The 20,565-nt window shown below is 40.9% G+C and overlaps 2 protein-coding genes across 2 annotated transcripts in view; one reads left to right on the top strand and one right to left on the bottom strand.

Moving 5' to 3' along the window:
* Window positions 1–10,111, top strand: part of LOC139134852 (sodium- and chloride-dependent GABA transporter 1-like) — a 49,604-nt gene extending 39,493 nt beyond the window's left edge. Inside the window, exons 10-13 of the mRNA XM_070701917.1 lie at window positions 993–1,095; window positions 1,995–2,095; window positions 5,669–5,836; window positions 6,350–10,111. Coding sequence (XP_070558018.1) covers window positions 993–1,095; window positions 1,995–2,095; window positions 5,669–5,836; window positions 6,350–6,442 — 465 coding nt within the window. The 3' untranslated portion in view covers window positions 6,443–10,111. The remainder of the gene's footprint in view (window positions 1–992; window positions 1,096–1,994; window positions 2,096–5,668; window positions 5,837–6,349) is intronic.
* LOC139134851 (protocadherin Fat 4-like) overlaps window positions 10,083–20,565 on the bottom strand; it is a 27,318-nt gene continuing 16,835 nt past the window's right edge. Inside the window, exons 17-24 of the mRNA XM_070701916.1 lie at window positions 20,382–20,565; window positions 17,463–19,611; window positions 16,137–16,265; window positions 14,886–15,209; window positions 14,391–14,437; window positions 13,588–13,700; window positions 13,015–13,366; window positions 10,083–12,813 (exon numbers count right to left, since the gene is read on the bottom strand). The exon at window positions 20,382–20,565 is cut by the window's right edge and continues 56 nt beyond it. Coding sequence (XP_070558017.1) covers window positions 10,757–12,813; window positions 13,015–13,366; window positions 13,588–13,700; window positions 14,391–14,437; window positions 14,886–15,209; window positions 16,137–16,265; window positions 17,463–19,611; window positions 20,382–20,565 — 5,355 coding nt within the window. The 3' untranslated portion in view covers window positions 10,083–10,756. The remainder of the gene's footprint in view (window positions 12,814–13,014; window positions 13,367–13,587; window positions 13,701–14,390; window positions 14,438–14,885; window positions 15,210–16,136; window positions 16,266–17,462; window positions 19,612–20,381) is intronic.

Genomic DNA, 20,565 nt, shown 5'->3' on the forward strand with positions numbered 1-20,565 from the left:
TAGACAAAAATCGACCTCATACGTCGAAGGCAATGTTCCCCTTCAATCAAGTCGCAGCACCTCTTGGTTTGAATGGTAGTTCCATCTACATGCAGGGGAGCTTGGTACACACGTTTTAGTGCTAAAACCCTATCGAATATGAAGCTGTATCATGTTCAGCGTGGATTGAAACCCGATAGACTGCCGCCGATATTCCCCTGCGGTCCGGAGTAATTCAAATCTCTGTGTGCATATGTAGAAAAATTAGCCGATGTAATAATGTGCCAAGCAAATCAAAAACAGGAAAACCCAGTTTCACATTAGCGGTCGGAAAGCCGCGACCCAGAACAAGCAGCAAAACATCTGGCTGCTTGTCAGTGCCAAATGCCGTACATTTCAACACCACAATATGTTTTTTGTGTTGTTTGTAGTCAGTGCGTGTGACAGTATCGATGTCTATCATCAAATTCAGTAGCAGAGGCTGTGGCCTGACGGAAATGAGAACCAGGAACCAGTAGCAGGGAACTAGCCTTTGGTCTAACTTCAACCTTCAAAGACCTATATGAAAACACACGCATTTTTTTTCATGCCGGATGGAGAAACTACATTTCTTTGCAAGTTGCCAGTTTCCATCGGATGACTGTTTTGTGTTCACAATTTGTCTAACGTCCGTTGTTATCCTGGGTTACAGTTTGCGAAATTTATGTGCCTGTTTGATTCTATTCCATCTAAAGGTCTTATCCCCAGCAAAACGGGCGTCAAATAAGTTAACCCCAATGTATTGCGTGCTTATGCCCTTGAATGAATTTTAACATGCTTTGTTATTCGGAAATTCATTAAGAGGGCGATCATACCATAAGCTAAACGGCCATCTATTCCAGGTTGTCGACCCTTAGTATCAATACAAGCAGCAGGCTAAATAATTCCAGCCATTGACCCCGGTGTTTTACACATACACACAGAACTAGTCGACCGAAATGTGACAAAATCATTTTGTCCTTCCCTTCCCACAGGGTGGCATGTACGTGTTTCAACTTTTTGATACATACTCAGCAAGCGGCATGTGTTTGCTGTGGCTGGCATTCTGGGAATGTGTTGCAGTCGGCTGGGGATACGGTAAGTTCGCTCCACGCGATTCTGGCAATCCGAATTGAAATTAAACACATGTACATATCGACCTCAATTCTTTGGACTCCATTTTAGCAATTTGACTGGCCTATACAGACCCATGGACTCCTACTGAGAGAAAGTAAGCCGCATTTATAGTACGGATAATTAATGTGTACACGTACAAGAAAGTGCGTTTGTGACATTATATTTATGTAGGTAATATATACCATGACAGACTGAAGACAGACACGCTAAGAGAGTGGTAGTACTGTGAGATCAACTGGGTAGTGATATAGTAGATCATTCGAAGAAACATGGTCTCTTCATCAGTTGAATGGGTGGAATGAAAGTGCGTGACAAGTAACTACAAAATATTGTGAGAAACATGGAAGAAACAGGTACAAAAAAAAATCAAAAGAACAGGGAAGTAAGAAAATCAAGCGAAAGGGAGTCAAACTGCAAAATACGTAATCATGCCACATTACTACCCAGATGATCTTAGTTTTTGCTATCACGTGCACTCTCTCTGTTTATCTTACAATGAAGATCAACTAAGGTACACCACTTTTATCAACAGGAGAGATAGATGGGTGGGTAGAGAGAGGAGGAAGGGGGAGGGGTTGATTGATGGGTGAGTGGTTTGATGGATTGGTGTGTGGTTGTTTGAGGGAAGGACTGACGAGTATGACAGTTCTGTCGTCAAGATGTCTCCGAGTTGCGACTTAACCTAAAATGTGGCGTGTCAGCGTCTTCCAATATAGCAATACAGTATGTTTAATTAGGTTTCAATGATTCGTCTTTATAGCCTAGTATTTTAGTCTCCATTTATGATTTCAACCAGACTGACTTCCCAGCTGAGGATTAACATCGATGTCATTGTGGCTTCTTTCTGTTTTTTCTCAAAGGAGCTAATCGTTTCTGCGACAACTTAGAAGATATGCTCGGCTTTCGTCCGTTTATCTGGTGGAAACTTTGCTGGATGATATTCGCGCCGTTGATCAGCTGTGTAAGTTGGTGCGCCTGGCCGCCGTTGAAATTACTTCTCCCCGATGATGTTGCATTTAAAGCGTCCATGATTTCAGGTCAAATAAAAGTTGCCCGACCTTTTCACAGGTCACTTAAAAGCTTCTATATGTTCGGAGAACATGGAGAGGGGGGCCGTCTGCGCCTGCCCATGCGTATTAACGGGAGGTGCGGTAGTCTTTGACGCCGTATACTTTCAGCAAACAGCATTTCGCAGTTCTAGATCCCTTCTCTCGACGGACACATTCTGACATTATTAATGTTCGACTTCGACGGGCGTTGAAAGGGACAATCCTCTGACACTTTAATTTCGCTGTACCGATATTTTATGAACTTAAATTATCGTTAATCCCAAGAAGATCAAACTGCTATGGTTATTATTTTATGGGTGTCTGATACAGATGGTAATTACGTCAATTCTTTGAAAGCTTTTATTCAAATTGGACATTTCGGCAGCAATTGAAAGCTTCGTGGCGTCTGCTAGTCTGTGGTGTTGAACGTTGGTCAAAATGAGTTTTGAACATCCAAAATACGCGCTTGGTATAACTAGACATTTTATATAAACACGCAGCAAAAGTTCCTTGCTTATATTATTCCGAACAGCCAGAGCGTTAACATTTGATATATATTATTTACGTTGTGTGATGTCATTTTTTCACTTTATGTAGTAACGATTGCGTGCAACTTAGTATGCAGTTGAATCAACGGAAATTTGCATTTTCTAGTCGCTCTTAGTGTTGGTCTAAATCCGCACTCCCTTATCTGACTTCAGGGGAGAACCATTTGATAAATGGGGAATTTTTGGAGGGGGAGGGAAATTGGCTATGAAGGAGACGAACAAGAATTTAATCTTGTAATGACTTAAAAAGAATGGCTCCAGCATAATTATTGCTTCTGTATACGGAAAAAATAATTTGATGCAGCACTGGCCTGCAATATAAGAAAAAAACTTGCTGTCTCAGTGGCGGAAACAAATTTCTGCCATACTCATTTCCTCATGCCCGAAAAATTGAATGGTTCCCTCTAACGCATTTTCAGTACTTGCACCTCATGTTCACAAATTAGCAAATTATAATGCTGTGTAGGTCATAAGGGGTTCAATGTTTACGGAAGGGGGGGGGGTCATGATTGATCTAAAAAACATTTTGCGTTTTTGACGTAGGAATGTCTGCAAACGTCGATGACACAGCAATTATGCTAGGAACAATATACTCATCTTAACACACGACTTTCGTTCTCCTAGCGAAGTTGAGCAGTCGGCTGTATGAGTATTATTCTTCATGGGCAGAGAAGTTGCGCAGTCATAATTACTCTTCACGCAGTCAATGTCTTAAAAATTCCACCCATTCGACCTTTTCAGAGTACAATATCAAATGTGTGTTCACGAAGAGGAAAGAATAGGTTGACTAAACGTAGCGATAAACCGCAACTGTACTAGTCTAAGATTTATGTTCATTTTCGCTTTACATTTCTGAACTGCGGAGATCTTGGAGAAACTCATAATAATACAAAAACAAGTTCGGTAATGAGAGATCCAGCTTTTCAAAGCGACGAAAAGTAAAAACAAGAACGCGCTGATGAGTCCTTTCAACATTACGTTCCACAACTTTTGCAACCGCTAATGTGCATCGTTGACCCTAAATACCTTCCTGTCTCGTGAGTATTACCACCGCCACATTTGATTTGAAAAACATTCGACTGCAGCTATATTAAAGGAGTCAGCGTCTCGAAATTGAAAGACTTAAAACTTGTGCTTGTGCTTTCAGTGAGACAACTTTTAACCATTCTCTATCCAAATCAAGGATAAAGGTCAGAGGTCGCCGTTGAAAATTTTGTATTAGAGAAATATTATCGAATGATGACATCCGTCCCTGCGTGAACTCTGTGGGGGAATACAAGTTGATTTTGACAAAAATGAGCCGGTAAAATTTTGTTTATTCAACCACCTACAAAATGAGCCCCCCCCCCCCACAAATTGTAAACCGCATTGTAAACCAAACAAGTATTGTAAAAATTTCAAAGTTCGCATATCTGTACCCTAGGCGCATTTGACCTTGACTGCGATGCCATTCTTTGAAAGTTGACGACACTCGTTTACCGTAAATATCGGACACCTAGAATGCCGCAGATTCGACAGTAAATGTGCAGAAGGTCCTCTTTTACAGCACTGCCTCCCCCAGAGAAGACAGACACACGCAGATTTGATGTCGTACAGTTCAGACGGGGTCAGCTTAGAGAAAACAGTAAAACAACTGTAAATTGGCTCATAAAAACGTGAGAGCCGTACCGGAAATCTATCAAGTGTTCTCACATTATCTGAATATCTGCATCTACTTAGCAACAAATGAATTACAGGTTTCAGGACCAACACAGGACATAGCACTGTGTTGATTAGAACCTTTACGAAATACGAGAAAAGCGCATGCTTCGTTGCTGAAGTAACATACATGCATGTATGTTGACACTTAGATAAAAGTCTTCAACTTGAGGTGGAGATCAATTTTCGTTACTTCTGGTCTTCACCGACGAGCCGTTTCTCTGGGCATAAGCCCTTTAGCTAGTTGTGGCCAAACTCTCTGTCGAGAAGTTTTAGCCTATCGGTATGCATCACTTAATGTCAATGAAACTGTTAGGAAGTCTATAACAATGATCTGATCGTTTTTTAGAGAGAGGTTCCGTGAATAATAGATAGATAGTACAGTTTCAGCCGGAGGGGATAAACCCTCAAGTATAGATTGATACCGCTGGCGGCGCTATTGATCGAACTGACATACTGTACTCCTTATGTTACAGTCTTACAACTCCCTTTCAGCGATCCCACGTTGTTCCTCACACTACTTCACTATCTCGTTGCATCCAATTCAAGGCACTCAAATTCCTCTTTTATGGCAACTTTCATTCTTATACCCACTGCGAGATGTTTTATTGAACAAGCACACCCTTCTTTTACGGCAACTCTCGTTCTTATACCCACTGCGCTGCATGTTTTATTGAACAAACGTCATCACCAAAAAAGGAACAGCAAATGGGTGGCCACTTATCGACGTCTAACGATTTTGAATTTCTTCTTGCTCAAGTTTGCACCATTACATCCCCAATGCACATTTTTTACGTTGACATCTATTATTTTTACGTGTAGGTTCCTTGTATGCACCTAAAACCCCTGCGTATTGTAAGCTGATGCGTTGCTTCCCGTTTGCTGTTGGTAGATTCTGTAATTTCCTTCACTGGTAGTAACGTCTAAACTTAGCGTTTCCTAGTATGACCCGTTCTTCTGATATATTTCGGCGCGCCCTGGTTTACACAGAAAATCAATACATGGGCCAAATTAAAATGGAAAAAAATGTTTCCATATACCGACCTACCCTATTAAATCCACCGAATATAAAGTTTCCAAAAAAAGCGCAGACTCGCCAATGCTTACCAGTTTTATAAATATACCAGAGTTCCCAGCCGATCGATCAATATGATGTATATTTTCCCGATGGAACATTATACAAACAAACATACATAACTTATATTGCCTACATTATAAGTATTTTTTTTTGTTTTAAAGGGCGTTTTCCTGTATGCAGTAATTCAGTACCGTCGCTTGAAGTACCTTGACTATTTCTACCCGGCATGGGGCGAGGGCATTGGTTGGATCATGGCCTTGAGCTCCATGTTATTCATACCAGGCTACATGGTCTACAAGCTAATTATTACCCCTGGAACGCTGATGGAGGTAAACGGATATCACTTGTTCTTTAACAACTTTTTTCTGTCACCCGTCGTCAACTTGATTAATGAGTCTTTTGAGTTGCAATCCAAATGGTTTTATATTTCTATATCGGCATAGCCAGACGATCAAGTGCCCTTTCACATCGGTATCAAATCTCGATATCTCAATTGGATCACCCCGAATGGCACGCATTAGTCTACAATATACACAGCAGAATTCCTGCATTGGCCATTGTACAATGGATAGTTTGTTATACATATTTGTTTGTTTGTTTGTTTGTTGTTTATTGATATATTTATTTATCGTTTGTTTATTGAATCATTGACTGATTGTCATTTAATTATTTCATAATTTGTTAATTTATGAGTTAGTTTGTTTCTGCTGTTTGCATATTCTCTATTTATGTTTGTTTGTTTGTCTGTTAACAAACAAAGGTAACGTAGCCACATTAACGCAGCTGGTCAATTGCAGTGTACAATGTTGATACAAAAGTTGATACTGTTTTCTTTCCTCCAGCGAATACGTATAACCACGCAGCCACAGTGGACGGAAGAAGATTTAAGGCAAAACCGGGATGGTCGGCGGGGAGTTCAAGTGTACAAACTCTAAACATCGTCGTTTTCGACACGTTAATCGCTACTGGCATAAGTCTTACTATGGTCAAGTGTACACTGCCGCAGCCGATGATGAAATTGCGAAGCGATCAGATAAAACGTGCGAATACATCTGACGTCCAATGGCGTATGGAAGGGGTCGTTTTCGAAATATAAGTCTCGGAGCCTAGGGTCAGGAGTCGACTTTGTGTATTGTAAAAATGCGACATTATAGAATCATTTATTGGGTACTGAAAAAAACGATTTAGAGAATGTATGAGTGAGATAGTAAGTATCTTACAACGGAATAAAAAATAATTATCGATCGTAGCCCTGAGTCATTATGAGAAGACTCCAGCTCGATTGCCGGGCAACCATACCCTTATTACTGTTTACTTTCGCTAACTTTCTGCTACATAGATTTGCTAGCTTGGATACTCATTTATTGTTAATATATCCGTGACCTTGGCGGTCGTTTCATTAATTTGGATGATGTAACCTAAATACTGTCGTTTTTATTTCGAAAAATGTGTAAATCTAACACCGACTCGCTAAAATGTGTCAAAATAATGTAATTAGAATGGACTTTCCAGTTTATGAAATTGTAGGTAGATATTGTAAAAAGGTGAAAAACGGTGTAGTTGTTGACTGTGTAATGTGAATTACAACAATGCAATCCGTTCTGTACATTACAAAATGGTTATGTGTTTGTTTCTGTTAACATTGGATAGCAATAATATATGTCTTTGTAGTATAACACTAAGATTCCAAATAGACAACGTTTGTGTATTTTTATCTTGTACAGTGTACGTGATTGGTCGTTCACAGTTATATGCCGGTCATTTCTGCGGTAAAGTTTATTTAGATGGGGGTGAATTGCAGCAATGAACTGCGACTGTGCGGAGTGTTTACACGCGTTCAGACTCGAGAAATCAAATATATTGGATAAAGATTTCTCTTGCACGTCTGCGAAGTTTAGATGAATATTAGAGTTTGCGTACCAACTTCTACAGTTACTGTGTGAGCAATGTCACGTGATGTTTTCCCCGAAAGGAGGTGCAGTTTGTGGGTTTTGTGATTTCTTTTTTCCTTGATCTTTTTCAAGCAGTTGTCTGTCTCCCGGATTGTCAGTCATTCGTATTGTAACCACATGATTCGAATTGCTGTGACATACGTGTACAATGTGTGTGCACCATTGGACACAATGGCGCAATACTTCAATATGTGAAGCAAAAAATGCAAATTGTACGTTGAAATTGTTTCTCATAGAAATTATAATATTCAGAGGTGTGTGAATCGTTAGGCAATCTGACTCATATAGATAGTGTCTATAATGCAATTAGATTTTGTATTTCAAACATTATCACGTATTGACTGTGTTAATTCTTTCATTTTATACGTTTGATACCAGTTAAATAGGCATACAGATTCGTCAGACTACTATTAAGCAATATCAGACTGTCTATGTGTTTTAGTCTGTCTATTTTCGTCTGGACTTTAAAGATGCAAACTTATATAATAGCTTTGCTAAGGCACTGAAATTCGGTTAAATAATGATACGTGTGAAATGCTGCAGCAATTATGTACGTTTCTATTACGTCTACAGACATTTGGAGCCACTGCCATGATTTTATTACGTCATCAAGGTAAAAGAGCACGAATGTGATTTTTACATTAGCCGGGTACTGGGAGCTCGCCAAATCCCTCTTTATAATTTCGAGCACCCTAATCAGTTTGTTCAACGTTCTCTCCGAGCTAACCTTAGTTTATGCAGGCACACTGACTGCGGACGTTCACTAGACGAACGATCAGCACTGAATGCCACTCCGAGTGGCGTCTCCTTTCCACGTTTTGTGAAGGGGATGAAGAGTGTGGCCATACAGTATGTAGGTTCCTTCCTGGTAACTTGTGGGGGCGTTGCACATCACGCGGCGAGTTTTGCTCAATATCACCGTTTTGCAAATTTTCGTTCAATTTCAGTAATTTGTTCACCCAAGATTGAAATATCGGTAGGGTTTCTTGTTAAACATGACAAGCGTTCGAAAGGTTTTTGAGAAAGAAGTGTAAGTTTATGCAAATGTATGCAAAAATCTCCCAATTTCCTGGCTTCTTGTCACTCCTGTTTTCAAACTTAAAGAATATAACTCCACTCTGGCAAGGTCAAATTTTGTGAAATTTTCACTTTTCATTCTTGAAACGCAGTACAAAAAAATTCAATTTCGTTAATCTCACATTTGGTATCATTGCAGGTTTGCTCATTGTGATTTAAATCACTTTTTTTGAATGTCAGTCTTTCAATTCCTGCCACTTGAAAATGAGAATAGATAATGCAAAATAAAATTAATTTCTTTTTCTCATAAACGCTAGTTTCTAATGAAATAGTGTCAAGTTTAATTTCTACCAATCATACCAAAATTGAGTGTCTTTATCCAAATATGTACAGTGTCATCTTCATCCTCCGAGTAAAATATTTATAATATTCTAGACTTAAGATTCTAAGATTCTTTGATGACCCCCTCCCCCCAAAAAATAATTAATATATAACCAAGCAAGCTGCTTTTCCCATGAAGTTAATGCGGTCATTTTGAATTTAAAATATCGGTAAATTTTGAGGTAATATGTTTTTTCTATACCAATCTTTGCAGATTGACATAACTTTTATTCTTGATTTTGAAAGAAAATTTTTTTAAAGGATCATGAGGAAAGTTTTAGTAAAAATATTATTATATCTTTCAGTTTCGAAGCTCCTACTGCCTTAATGCATCACTGCCAAAAACGGGAAGTGCATAATGTATTTAGACTATGTGAAACCTTTTAGGCTCACCCGATATTTAAAAAACTGTATTAAAATGTCTTCAATTAAAGTCACATCTGAGTCTGTATCACCTTCAGGGAAAGGTTCGCCCAGAATATTTTTTTTTTCGTTTCATTCATAAGGCTGCAGCAAAACAAGCTTATAAGAGATTATATATATATATATATATATATATATATATATATATATATATATATATATATATATATATATATATATATATATATATATATATATTGTCGCTTTCATTCTCTCATTGAGTCAATTTCAAATTGAATGTGAATGTAATGTGGTTCGGCGAGACTGATCGCGATTCTGCGGGAATTCGAAGACTAGGCCTTATAATCTTACAATTATCAAACCAGTCCGATATTATTCCAACATAGTTCAACGGAAGCAAAACGGCGATCATGCACAGTAAATTATGCAAGATGAAGAGAGTCATAGACTCTATAAAATATCGGCGTGCGCCTCCCCCCCCCCCAATCTTTCTGAAATATAATCATATTCGTGCAGTTGTTCATTTGTTACAGATGTAAAGGGAAGACAGCCGCATGCGCACATTTCACAGTGACTCCAAAAAGTAACTTAATTTTATTTTTTTCCTTCTGTATCTGTTTCAGAAATGTTTACCATTACTGTTAGTGTATGACGTGTCAAATGTCGAGACCTTGTAACTATCGCAAAGACTATCATTAGAAAAAACAGACCCTGTTGTTTGAGCGGTTCCGGCATTTGAAACGTTGTCGTTTTTTAAGTGGCGCAAAGGTACATGTATCAAAATAAAGATTCACTCTTAGTAATGTAATGAGTGTATTGTAAATTTTTTGAACTCATTCTTTTTAGACAATAAAAATATGTATGTATGTATATTTGTATGTTAATGTATGTATGTATGTATGTATGTATGTATGTATGTATGTATGTATGTATGTATGTATGTATGTGTGTGTATGTATGTCTGCTTACGACATATCAAATCCTATGAAATTCTCATTATCAACGGAATCTTGCTTAACTATATATAACTCATGATCAGTGAATGTTTGAAAAATGTTAAAATTGTCAAAAATTATTGTAACCTTTGTAATGATAAGGAGGCGTTCAAAAAGAAACCCACGGCAATCAGAAAGTGTTCAATTATCATCGATAAGGTCGTCTCTCAAATCACAAAAAATAATACAATTTTAATATGACTGTCTTTCCATTATCAAAAGCTAAGATAATGAAGAAAGTTACGAAAACTTAAGTCATGATTACCGAATTGAAAACAAACGTCAATTTATATACGACACTGTGTTACGTCTGCTGTCTGATATATACTTAGTCTTTTTGATCACCAGAAAAATGATTCAGGCGATTTTTGTCAGTACTCTTTACCTACAGAAATGCACTCTATTTTTTCAAAATATGGGACAAGCATTTAGTGCTCTAAGTTTTCTCGTGTAGTCACGGAATATTAAAGGGGCGAAGGTGTTTCGTCTCTTCTAAGTCTATGTACCGTGTTCTCCGGGTTTACAGTCCAGGTACTTGTGACCTGTACACAGCGACAAGCCTCTCCCTCTTCGTCATATCTCTTCTCGGAAGCACGAAGTCTGCATAACCGAATGTCTCTACCGCTGACGTCGAAACGCTCGCTCTTGTTCTTCCTCTCTTACGTTTAAGGTCTTTTGAGGATAGTCCATTTGGAATCGGTTGTAATGAGTGACTACGGTACCTGGTTCGGCCCTTGGGACCACGTAGTCTCATTGCTTCATGATTTGCGTCTGTTTTCGCATCCAGTGAACTTCTCATAGACTTGATAGAACTTCCTGAACCCATAAAACCGCCATGTGCTGTTTTATAACGTCTTTCCTTCCGACTGATTTTCGTGCCATGACGAGGACCACCAACTCCCGCACCTTCTACAGGTCTCAGTGATAGCGTCTCTTCTTTGTCGGATGTCTGAGACGCCATTGTATAAGTATCGGTTTCACTGTCAGTGTCAAGACCATCAGCAAGTTCATGGTCATGCACCGACTGGAAAGACTGATGTGAACTTTGTAACAGCCCTACTATTGGCTGCCTATCGAGTGGATCGTCAGTGTTGTCAGAAATCTTCAAGCCGAAATAAGTGCGAATGGACTGATCACTCTCACATTTATCGCCATAGAGTGTGTCATGTCTAGCAGCAGGTGAATCGTAAACTTGACTCTTAGCAAGGCCATCCATCTGAAGAGCTTTTGATACATCCAATGTTATTCCTTCTTCTTCAGTAATGCTTCTATCGGTGTTATCTGGCGACAGGACAGTTTGTGTTGATGTCTCAACTTCGAAGTCGTGGTCTTGTGTTGGTCGAGGTGACTCTGCACCTGGGCTGTGTCTTTCAGTATTATGTATTTGCGAGACTCCTGTGCTTGATGACTGACACTCTAGGCTGTGTCCTTCGAAAGAGTCGTCCATTTGCAGGATCTCTGACGAGCTGTCTGTGAGGTGCTCGTTCAGCACCGTATTTCTTTTAACACTTGAACCCAGGCGACGGCTGTAGACACTGACGGCTGATTGAGGGCGGGTTTGTGTCCAACCGCCTTGGTAACTACCCAAGCCTGTGCTGTGGTCCACACTCAAACCAAAGCCATCACTGTAAGCAGTGCCATCTGAGTGTATAAAGGGTGAAGATGCTGACCTCCGATGCACGCCGCCGTACAAAGCATCCTGCCCAGACCTGCCAACCGTGCTAGCTCGACGCCAAGGGTAAGATGAACGAATTCCTGGCTGCATTCCAATGCACGATTTCTCCATAGCATCATTATGACGACCGTGAAAGTCTGACCAGCTAGTGTGCTGATGCTTCCGACAGCTCTGTTCTTCATGTTGAACATCGGGCCAAGCTGCATGAGCTGTCTTGCAGCGAATGTCATCTTTGGAAGAAGGGTTTGTGTGTTGTGTCAAATACACTGTATCAGCATATAACCTTGAGCTTGGTCTAGCTCGACCTTGGTTGACAATCTCACCTTTCAGTGAACCATCGTCAGGAGGCATCATCGCAGCCAAGGAAGTGACTTTCAAGTTTGGTGCGGACTTTGCTCTATTTCTGTAATAATTCACCCTATACTCCTGGTAGGAGTATAATCTTCTCTCACCACTGCTTGACTGCCCGTGATGGTTCATTTTATGTGACGCCAAGGAAGCGATGGCAGGTGTTAGATTCTTCACCAGATTGCTAACAGTCTCCCCGTTGCCGGGGACACTGCTAAAGTCCACTGACCCAGGACTTTCATAAGACTTCTTTTGAATCTTGTTCAAATTTAGCCTTTGGGTTTCTGACACTGGAACAGATCCTTTATTATCATGTCCAGTCTGACCAATCCCTATATGCTGAGTCTCACCACCATTGCCAGCGCCCTCTCTAGCCACACTTAACTTGCTCTGCCTTGAGGAAACACCGTGTCTCACATCGCGTACATTTTGAGTATTTATGTCAGCGGAACCACTCATCAGTTTGAACACTCTGTCCCTGTCGTTTGGCGACAAGTTGACAAAGGCAGTGGTGTGTCCATCAGTTGTGCTGTACAGAAGATACCGATGTGTTCCTGCCGAGATAGTTAAAATGATGAATGGAATTAATTATCTTTTCCTCTATGAACGAATTTTCATCAGAGATTATGGACTCAGATGGAAGCAAACGGCAGTCATCACGTGAAATATGTCTTCGACGAAAGAAAGGAAAACAGTTACACTAAAGCATGTTAAGCAGGCACATGAACTCATAAACAACAACATAATTAAGTTACCCGCTCCTTGACCAATACTGTCATAGAGTTGCCCGTTGATACTAATTGTGCCAGACAGCATAACAAGTCCATTCATGTAAGTTGGAACTGAGATGTAACGATCCGCCTCTCCACCGTTTTCAGTGCCAACAAATTGGCTTTCAGCAGAACTCCGAAGCTGACCGCATTGTTGGTTTGGAACGTTGCCAGTGTACTCTTCGTACGTGTTCAATGCCACATCGCCATCTGATCCACTTTTACTCTCCACCACATGCACCTCCTTCGAGGCCGCCGTGTGGCTGCTCCCTGGCACAACTTCATCCTCCTCCTTGGATACAAAATGTTCCAATGGATTGTCAGTGTGAACACCAGTCTAAAACGAAGGATTGAAAAGCCAATGTAGGGCGAATTCAGAAAGTAGAAATCTATCCTAATATATCCTGCCAAAGTAATCGTCTCATTGTCTTCAGACTGAACATCCAAACATACGACTCCAAGCAACACTACATCCATGTTGAATTTATAGCAAGGTGAACACAACTCGATAAATTCGTCTTACTTTATAGCAGGTACCGCTAAAGGTCATAAACTTACTGTTTGCGTGTTTGTAATACGAGATCTTTCATCGTCTTCTTGATCAGTACGGCCTCTTGAATCGCCTTTGAAATGACCATTCTCCTCCATTGGTAACAAACTCCCGCGACGATCTGCAACCAGAAGTATTATGTCACGCTTTGTTTAGTCGTGCTTCTAAAACGTCTGCTAATTCCAATGCTTTATCTGTAGGAAATGCGAGACGCAGTGAAAAGTGCTGTCTTGAAAGTACAAGAGACCCTTCTCAAGAGACCCTCTTACGAGATAGATGAAAAACAAGCTGATAAATTAGTATGATCTTATCTGCAGTCGTGGGACTACATGTTTTATTTGCCGCTGCAAGGTTCTTTTGAGGCGGATGATTAGTTCTGAGAAGCAGCTGTGGCTTTTTTTCAGCTGTAGACCAATGTACTTTCCCTGTGTTAGTAACATCAACGTTGTTAACTTCACTGGACAGGAAGATATAAACGCACGTTTGCACGGATCTCGCCACACTCCTGTTACAAAATTGCAAAGTATAAAAATATGGAACCATTTTATTCCGCTCAGGCTATTGAATTTAATCCAAATCACCGCTATTTGTAATACAGATGCCTTTGTGAGAGGAATACACGACTATGAGTGCAATCATTTCGTGCCACAAGGCAGTGCAATAGCAGCTACCGTCACTGGGTGAAATGCATTATGTCCGTTTCAAACTGACTAGGTGACTGTGCGTTTGCCTGCTGCTCAGAAAGACAGTTATAGCGAATACCTATTGCACGTTCGATAATAAGACTACTTATTTACTTGAAAATACTTACCAACTTTTTTGGCCCAATGAGCTGTCTTGCCTTTATATAATATGTTTCTGTAGACAAGGACAAATTAAATTATCGTCTTAGGGTTTAAACTATTCTTTCTCAATGCAACTTGCTGTCTCGACGATCAACTACCTGCCAAACGTCTAGTTGCCTCCTCAATATATGTAATTACATATAAAATCTTTGTTTTTAGAATTAGCCAAAACTGCGATATTGACCTTAATCCACAATATTATCATGAAGTAAAAGTTTTCTTCATTTGAACTGACTCTCTACACAGGAGATAGCACAGTCTAGAAACTTTGCCGTTGTAAATAACAAATCATGATGTAATAACGACAAACAAGAGAAAAAAGTGTTCCTAAATAAGCGCCGTCTTTGTGGCTCTCTTGCCAGTGGTTTTGTCAATGAGTCACTGATTGGGTAGTCGACAGAAAATGTTTTTGTTTTTTGTTTTGTGTTGTTTTTGTTTTTTGTTTGGGGGGGGCAACCTACCTGCAGCGATTGCTTCGGTAAATGCAAACGCATGCGCAGACGACAGCTACGAAGAAGAGTAGGCCAATCAAAACCAGAAACAGAATACCGGCCTTTGTACGTATCCAGGGTGTTTTCTCGATTGTCGGACGTATACTAACGACTGGAAAGTGCTCGAATTCCGAAGCCATCAATATATCGGCGGGTGTCCCATCGGAATACTTCTGCAAGACAGCCATGATGGCGTCGATATGGAGGAATCTTTTCGGCAGATCGATTCCATCAATGGTATCGGTTATTGGGTTCGATACAACATACAGCGTGGCAATGGTCGAGCTTGAAAAGCTAAAAAAAAAAAAGAGACGTACACACAGCAGTTTGATAGATTAATACCCGTAATAATTGATCATAGCTTAGAGAATTCTCTGATAGCGCTAATAAAACTCGTCACAATTGATCATACCTTTCGGGTATACTAGTATCTAACCTTACATCATGAGTCCCTGTAACAGCCAGCGGTGTTGATGTCAAACTTTGAGGGCAAAGCTTAGACTGGTCTTAGTGGCCAAAGTGAGTCACTCGGCTTTTCTCTGGCGAACGCGGCAGTAACTGGACCATCGCTTTCACCCCAAGATCGACGTGACACAGATATGCCAATGGTCATTTTGTTTGTTTTTGCATTTCGAAAATTAAATTCTTCCTATGAAGTTAACATATTAGGGATAGTTATAGTGCTGACATTTAAGGTAATAGTTGTCTCTCTCTTTCCAAATTTTGTGCGATGGCCCCGGATTTTTATTTTTGATTTTTAAATGGATTTGTTTAAAGTTTCGTCCAGAAAAAAATGAGAAAACGTAAAAATCTTTATTTTGAGGCGCTTACTACCTTAAGGTAGTTCGCGCCTGGAAAATGAAAGCTTAAAACTTTCGCTCAAACTTTCCTCAAACAAACTTTCAACCATTCTCTTTCAAAATCGAGAATAAAAATCCGGGGGGTCACCGTGCTAGTACTAGAGAAACAAATTACCCAATTTTGAAATTCAAAATGGACGCCATCCCTGTGGTATCTCTATGATGGAAAATGGAGTTCCCAAATCTAAGCCGGTAAAAACTTTATTAACTCCATAAGCTGCAAAATGAGTTCGTACAAGTAGTAGGCCAAAAGAATATTATAAAAGCTTGAGAGCTCGAGTGCGAATATCTGTCCCCGACGCGCATTCTACCCTAATGTGAAATTATGAAGCAAACGTTATCTAAATACAAAAAAGCTCACCTGCCAACACTTTGCAGCAATTTGCGCAGGCGCACGCTTCCGGCTTGCGAAGTGTCAGCTCCAATAATAGACATAATTTCAACCCTGCTCTCTGGAAAAATTCTCGACAGCTCGTAATGGAAGGCGTCCCTGTAATATTAATCGATGGTAATGTTATGTTATTCATAAATTACAATCATTTCGGTGTAGCAATCATCACTCTGATAGAACGCCCTCTGGCAGTTAAGTAACCGTGTCGGCTTATTTCAAGGTGAATAACCGTGTGTGGAGTGAGTCGGCAGCACAAAGCAAGAGTTGGTTCAACCGAGACGTAACGAAGATTCATCGCCAAGACACGGTTGGTTCATTCGAGACATAAAGCCTAGTTATCATCGGCGATATTTCTCTCGTGTGAGTCAAAAGTATAAAGAATTATTAAACTAACGTTGCAGTCGTATGAAAGCCCGTAAGTAAAGTCTTGTAATTTAAAAGGGAAAAAAATTATGTTGTCAGCACCAGCGACATATTCCTGTGCACGGTGAAGAAACTGTTGATTTTTCGTGCGTATAATACTTTTTGCTTCACAAAATCAGAAAATCCGTGGAAACTTTGGAAAATTAAACATGCATGATGTTAATTTACAAAATAAAAATCGCATACATATTTCACTAACTGTAAAGGGAGGGTATCGTCCCATCTGCGGCGGTGCGAATTGCACTCACACGACAGGTCGGTTGCTATGTACAACCAACAACATCCTTCGTACATATAAAAAAATTTCAAAATAGCGGCTGTACTGAAATTGGTGAGGGCGGCCGAAGCAGCTTCTTATAAACGATAGGACGCAAAGATTAGTTGGCAAAGTCTTGCTTGATTGAGAAGCTACAAAAACTTGTAAACTATGAATATGCATCAAATGCATTTCATCACCAATTTTCAGGAAGAGACAATGTTAACCTTTATCAACAAGAAAGTCGCGCAGCCGTAGACGGATCACCCTCTCCCTTAACACAATTACAATGGTTTCTTGCATTTTAGACTGCTCTAGGTGCCAGGGATTTTATTTTTCATGCAGATGAGTCAACTATATGCACTACTCGCAGTGGAGAAGGAATATTATGACCTCATAATCGGGTAATTTGTACGCATAATGACTTACCTAGAGTTAGACGTAAAATTTGCTGTCATTTTGACACTAAAGGTGGTCATTTTGATTTGCGATATTCTGTTAATGCAATCAAAAATTGGATGACTCACAAACTGAAAGGAGTAAAAGGTCGCTCATGACTAGAATATTAAGAAACCCTGTCTTTCCAAAGATTCAGCTAACAATAAAACGGTATTTACTTCTCCAGGAGAAATTGATCAACACCCAGGGCGACTTCGATATCGATGAGATGCTCTTCGGGCTGGAATGTGTCAATTCTCACTGTTCCAAGCGGCGACTTTCGCGTCACGCTTTCCCTCGTCACCATGGCGACGACACGAAACACGTACTTTTGGTAGGGTTCCGAGCCCATCTCCCCCGTTTGTCGGATTCCGCCAAACCTATCTACAGTGAATATAGACGTGTCTTCTATTGCCAGAATTGAAAAATCGCTCAAGGGAGAGAGACCAAAGTCGTTTATATCGATTGTTACGAGTGTCTCATTCAAGCGAGTGTTGGGTCCGTGTTGGATTTCTCTACTGTACACCGGAGGATCTGCGCAAACCCCGTCGAAATCTTCGTTCAAAATTGTCAGCGTGACAGGAACTGACGTTTCCCTGGCAACGATGCCTCTGTCGCTTGCGATGACAGCAAACGCGATTTCGGTGAATTCCTCGTGATCTGGAGGCGTGTTCACTGTGATAAGTCCGCTAATGCTGTCTACCTTGAAGTGGTTCGCCGCATGAGCGTAGGACGGATCCAGTCGATACCAGACGGCACTGTTCAGTCCCGAATCTCCATCTACGGCCGCTATCGACACGACTGATGTACCGCAAACGCTATTTTCCAACAACTCTGCCTTGTACGAGGACGAATCAAAGGCTGGTGCGTTATCGTTAACATCCAGAACAACGACGCGTACCGTCGCCGATGCGGACAGCGCGGCGTTGACTAGACTGTCCGCTCGTACAATCAGATTATATTCCGTAAAACTCTCTCTATCCAGCGTCCCCGTTGTCCTGAGATCGCCATTGGCGTCTATCGTGAATGTTCCGTCATTCCCGGATACGATGTTGTACGCGTTGTTGCCGTGTCCGTAAACACTGCCGACGACGCTACCGACGGCGGCGTTTTCCTTGACGGCAAAAAGAAAATCTTGTACGGAAAGAGGGGAGGTCCACTCTTCAATTTCGATCACAACGGTTGCGATGCTTTCCAGGATGGGTATCCCGCCATCCCGTGCCGCAATTTCTAAAGCGTAAACGTCGACTGCATATTTTACTTCATTAACTATTGATATTTCACCGCTGTTTGAGTCTATTTCGAAGAGACCAAAGTCGTTCCCCGACACCATGTAGTACAAAACTTCACCGCCTTTACCAGAATCTCTGTCTTTCGCTTCGACGGACGCAACGATCGCTCCCAACTCTTCCGTCGACTTCACTTTGGCGTTATATGAGTTTCTCTGAAACATCGGGGCCTCGTCGTTTACGTCTAGTACGTCGACGGTCAGCGTCGCCGTTCCCGTGAGCCGAGGCGAGCCGTTGTCCGTGGCGTGGAGCACCAGTTCGTAACGGTCGACATCTTCCCGGTCTAACGATGATGAAATGCTTACAACTCCAGTGGTAGAATCGATGGTGAATTTTGAATCGGGGTCGCCGTCGAATATTTTGTAACCAACGTTGCCATTACTTGTACTGTCCGCATCGGTGGCAACCAGTTTTGACACCTGTGATAACAGTGCAGAATCTTCTCTCACTGCCACCGAGTGTGATGTATCGAGGAACATGGGGACGTTATCGTTGGCGTCTGTCGTTGCTATGGTTGCAGTTGTCACGGCGGAGAACACAGTATCTGTGACTTCAATCAGCAGGATATACTGAGGATGCATTTCAAAGTCCAAAGAGGAGAATACTCTTATTTCTCCCGTCGTGGAATGAACTTGAAATGGGACATCGATATTGAGCAAGGCGAATATCAACGTGTCGTTTCCGTTGTCATCGTCGTTGCAAACGACCCTTGCTAAAATATCGCCCACACTTACATCCTCGTTCACCGTCGGTAACTCGGTGTCGACGGTACAGTACGGAGGGTTGTCATTCACGTCCTCAACCAAAACTGTCGCTGTTACTGATGAGGACAGTGCATTGGACGCCATTTCTGGCGTGTCTGTTACCGTAATGACCAATGTACATACGCTTTCCCTTTCTCTGTCAAGTTTCTGCGCAAGGTACACAGTCCCTGACTGGTCGTTTATCACGAAGGGAGACGTCCGATCGAGGCTGAATCTGAAATCGCCATCTGGTCCGTCATCTTCATCAAATGCTTGGACAGTCAGTACTGCGGATCCTGTTGAAAAATAGACCAGATTTCATGTTGAAAATGCCAGCTTTTGATTTAGTGTAAAGCGAATCGATAAAGAAACAACTCGGAAGCTAAATGAAATAAAATTAATTACTTTTTTAAAAGTTCATGTACAATGCAGAATACGGACTCACACAAATACATCAATTTATTTCGGTAGTTGTCAGAGGTGGGAACAATATTCTTAGATAATTTAAACTCTTTCTTTTCTTAGAACTAATGATTTGTGGTCATCGAATTCAAAAATGACGTCTACAATGTCACAGTCTTGATTGCAAAACATTTCACACGAAACAACTCTTAGGATGCATATTGTGAGTAAAAGGTGCTGTTAGAAGCACAGAAATAGATTGCCCGTGCAAAAATCGCAGAGGTCTGTCTTTTCAGATGTCACTATCTTCAATAGTTACGCTGGTGCTTGACTTAATGTTATTCGATAAGTTTCACAATACCAAAGTGAAATACTTGACAGGGAGAAAAACATTCCCGACTTTTATTTTGTCCTAAACTGCAATGAGGGTTTTGCGCGGATTTTGCTTCATTATCATGAATACCGGCTTCTTAGCTAACAATTTGTACAATAAATCACCGAGATGCCCTATCTTCTTCTTCTTTCATCACATCCCTTACATCAAAGGAGCGTTTAATATATGCCACTTTTCCGCTGTATTTGTCTCATGAATGCCTAAATTATTAGATTATTTGTACTCCTCATTTGACTGCTAACGGCAAATGCTATCGAAGATAAGTTGTACCTGGCATTGTGTCCTCTGGTAAACTTAATCGCAAACTTGGAACGGCGTCAGTAACCATCGGTGTGTGCTCATTGGTAGGTAGGACAAACACGTGCAGAATGGCGGACGATGAGAGTGAGCCGCCATCTGTGGCTGAGAGCTCCAGCACGAGATAAGTGTTTGTTTCGTAGTCCAGTGCCTTGAC

The sequence above is a fragment of the Ptychodera flava genome, chromosome 6, assembly GCF_041260155.1.
Source record: "Ptychodera flava strain L36383 chromosome 6, AS_Pfla_20210202, whole genome shotgun sequence".
NCBI classification, from domain to species: Eukaryota; Metazoa; Hemichordata; class Enteropneusta; family Ptychoderidae; genus Ptychodera; species Ptychodera flava.